The 2,688-nt window shown below is 44.2% G+C and overlaps 1 protein-coding gene across 1 annotated transcript in view; it reads right to left on the reverse strand.

Annotated features, from left to right (window-relative positions):
* Window positions 1-1,514: 1,514 nt before the first annotated feature.
* The window catches only part of FZD8 (frizzled class receptor 8), a gene marked incomplete at its 5' end in the record, with an annotated part of 2,091 nt that continues 917 nt past the window's right edge, over window positions 1,515-2,688 (reverse strand). Inside the window, one exon of the mRNA XM_008639336.1 lies at window positions 1,515-2,688. Within this exon, the coding sequence (XP_008637558.1) occupies window positions 2,157-2,688 (532 nt within the window).

Here is a 2,688-nt window from a genome sequence, read left to right on the forward strand (position 1 = left end):
CCTGGTAACTTTGTAGAAGTGGAGTCTATTAAGTTAGGATATCTTTGAAAGGGACACCGATAATCAAGTCAGTGCTCAATGAAACAAGGTTTTTCCCACAAATCATGACTGATATCTGTGTCATTAGTAGGGTAGCTGCCCATCTCTTATCATGATTGGCAGGTTAATAAGGGACCTGGGGCTATCTTTTCACTGCTAGCACACAACCTAACCAATTGCTTTTAAATGATTGCTAATTTGACAGAATATAAGCAGAAGATGTAAAAATATCTGGAGTAATGTCTAATGCAGTTTTTGCTCCTGGTGTTCTGAGTGCTCTCATTTTAGAAAACAGATTAGAATGTAGTTAATGGATTTTAAAATTTTTTTGGACACTCAGTTTTTAAAGAAAATCTTGTAGTTGTTCTTTGGTTCAATTAGGACCAAAAGAGAAGGGAGTTTTGTAATGCAATTGTCCTGTAAAGGAAAATGTTTTAAATTGGGGAGATTATGTGAGCAGACCACCTGTAGGGCATTCATAGCTCTTTTCTATAATGCTCCAAGCCATGCCTTGCTGCCTGCAGTCTGGCTAACAATGCAGGGAAAAGCTGTTTAAAAGGCTGTTCTCCCTTTTCCCTCTGGTGTTCACTAACTGTTACAAGTCTTCCTCTTAAAATAAAAAAAAAAAAAAGTCCCATGTCCCTTTAATTGAAGAACTTTAAGGCTCCATGGTGGCCAATTGGTCTGCAACAAGAGGAACCAGGCAGCAGGGAAAGAAACTTCAGACTATACATCACGTTTGGTGAAGAGAAAAGATCAAAGTTTTCCCAAACTCAAAAGAAACCAAGTTCCCTACAGATTAACCCTATTCATTTAGCTCCTCTTAAAGGAATGATGTTCTGAGCCACTGGGCAGACAGGTAAAAAGTTCAACAATTGCCAAAGCATTCTTCTGTTAATTCAACAGCCTTCTGCTCAAATAAATTAGCTTACTCCTGACAGAAGAACAATACCTTTTCTCTCGAAAAAGGACCATATTTGATATACAAAAGTTAAGATGTTAGTTTAATCTGTTAAGAAGAGATTGATCTAACAAATCTCAACTCACTGTTCCACCATAGTACATGGTCTTTGAATTTAAAACATTAACCTTTTACACTTCAGTATGCATCCCAGGAAAGGCAGGTGCTTACAGAGGTGTAGACAACAGATATGAGAGGCGGGTGTGCACATTCCTAAAATAACACCCGTTTTAAAAGGATACTTAACATGCCATGGGAGATGACTCTTTTGTAAAGGCTCAGTTTAAAGACACTGTCATCTTTCAAAAAAAGAAAGAAGTATGGTAAGGCACCTTCCAGTTTTGGCAAACACTTTTTCAGAACTTGTTGAATGACTTACTTTCTTGGGTCTACATAGCTCACTTCTTTAATAGGTAATGACTGGAGGATGAATGTAGTTCATAGTTTATGGAACTACCTAAAGATACAGCAGCTGGAATAACCAGGGCAGGAGTAGGGGAAAAGCTTGAAAAAGTCATTTATCAAAAGTCATTTTATTGACAAAATAGAATACTCATATTTGCTCTTACAGGGGTAGTCTCTAAACTTTTATACAAAAAAATTTACAGACTGTATAGCTTTGGATATATACATATTTTACACATCTGTACAAGGTAACAAATAATTATATAAATACATCCTTTAATGTAGGAAACCCGTATTTAGCTGGGGTGTATAATTAAGACATGTTTTGATTCAGTCTATATTGTAAGGCATTTGCCTGGTCATCAACATCCCAAAAACCTGCACTCCCCGGCAGACTCCCACCTCAGGACGGGGGGGAGGAAGACCCTCCCTCCCATGAGTAAAGAGCTGCTGTTAGTCCAGAGTGACTCAGAAGCCGCTGTGCCTTGCCCTCTGCAAGACATGGGTGAGCCTCTATCCTCCTCTGCCAGCAAAATAATAAGCTGGCTCCTTGAAGTACATGCTCCCTGCATATGAATGGAGGGGAAGGAAGAGGGGGCTGGAGCCTGGGGCCTCTGCCAGCTGCATTGTTCTATACAAGCTGTGGCTAATAAGGACCATTAGGGGTTCATTAATGGCACCAAACAGTGAGGGGGCATTTTAGGCAGGCCAGTGTCCCTCATTCCATAACCTTTGGCCTCTTTCCCCCTCCTCACACTTGAGACAGGGGCATCTGCTTGGGATAGGAGACAGAGCTGGCGGTGCCTGATCTCCACGTCAGGCCAGTGCTGACATCACTGTAGAGGGAGCCACCACCTCCGGCCCCAAGTCCTCCTGCTGCAGTGATTGCTGCCTGTCCACCTGCTGCTGCCCCTGTGGTCCCAGCCACAGCAGCACCTTTGCTGGCCCAGCAGCAGCGAGTGCAGAGGGCCCTCCAGGACTCGAGGGTCTTGCCAGACCAGACCCAGACACCAGAGGTGATGCCCACTACCAGGCACATGAAGTACTTGAGCATGAAGACAGCATAGTCAGGGCGGCGAGCCTGGTCAGGCTGCTGGTCACGCAGGCAGGGGCAATTGTGCGTGGCCTCCCAGCGTGGCCGGTTGTGCTGCTCGTAGAAGAGGCAGGCAACCACGCTGGCAGCTGGCACAGTGTAGAGCACAGTGAAGAGTCCCAGGCGTATCATCAGCTTCTCCAGTTTGTGGGTCTTGGTGGGGCCACCCTGCTGCTTGATGACACTGCGG

Source organism: Corvus brachyrhynchos, unplaced genomic scaffold, assembly GCF_000691975.1.
Source record: "Corvus brachyrhynchos isolate BGI_N302 unplaced genomic scaffold, ASM69197v1 scaffold167, whole genome shotgun sequence".
Classification (NCBI taxonomy): domain Eukaryota; kingdom Metazoa; phylum Chordata; class Aves; order Passeriformes; family Corvidae; genus Corvus; species Corvus brachyrhynchos.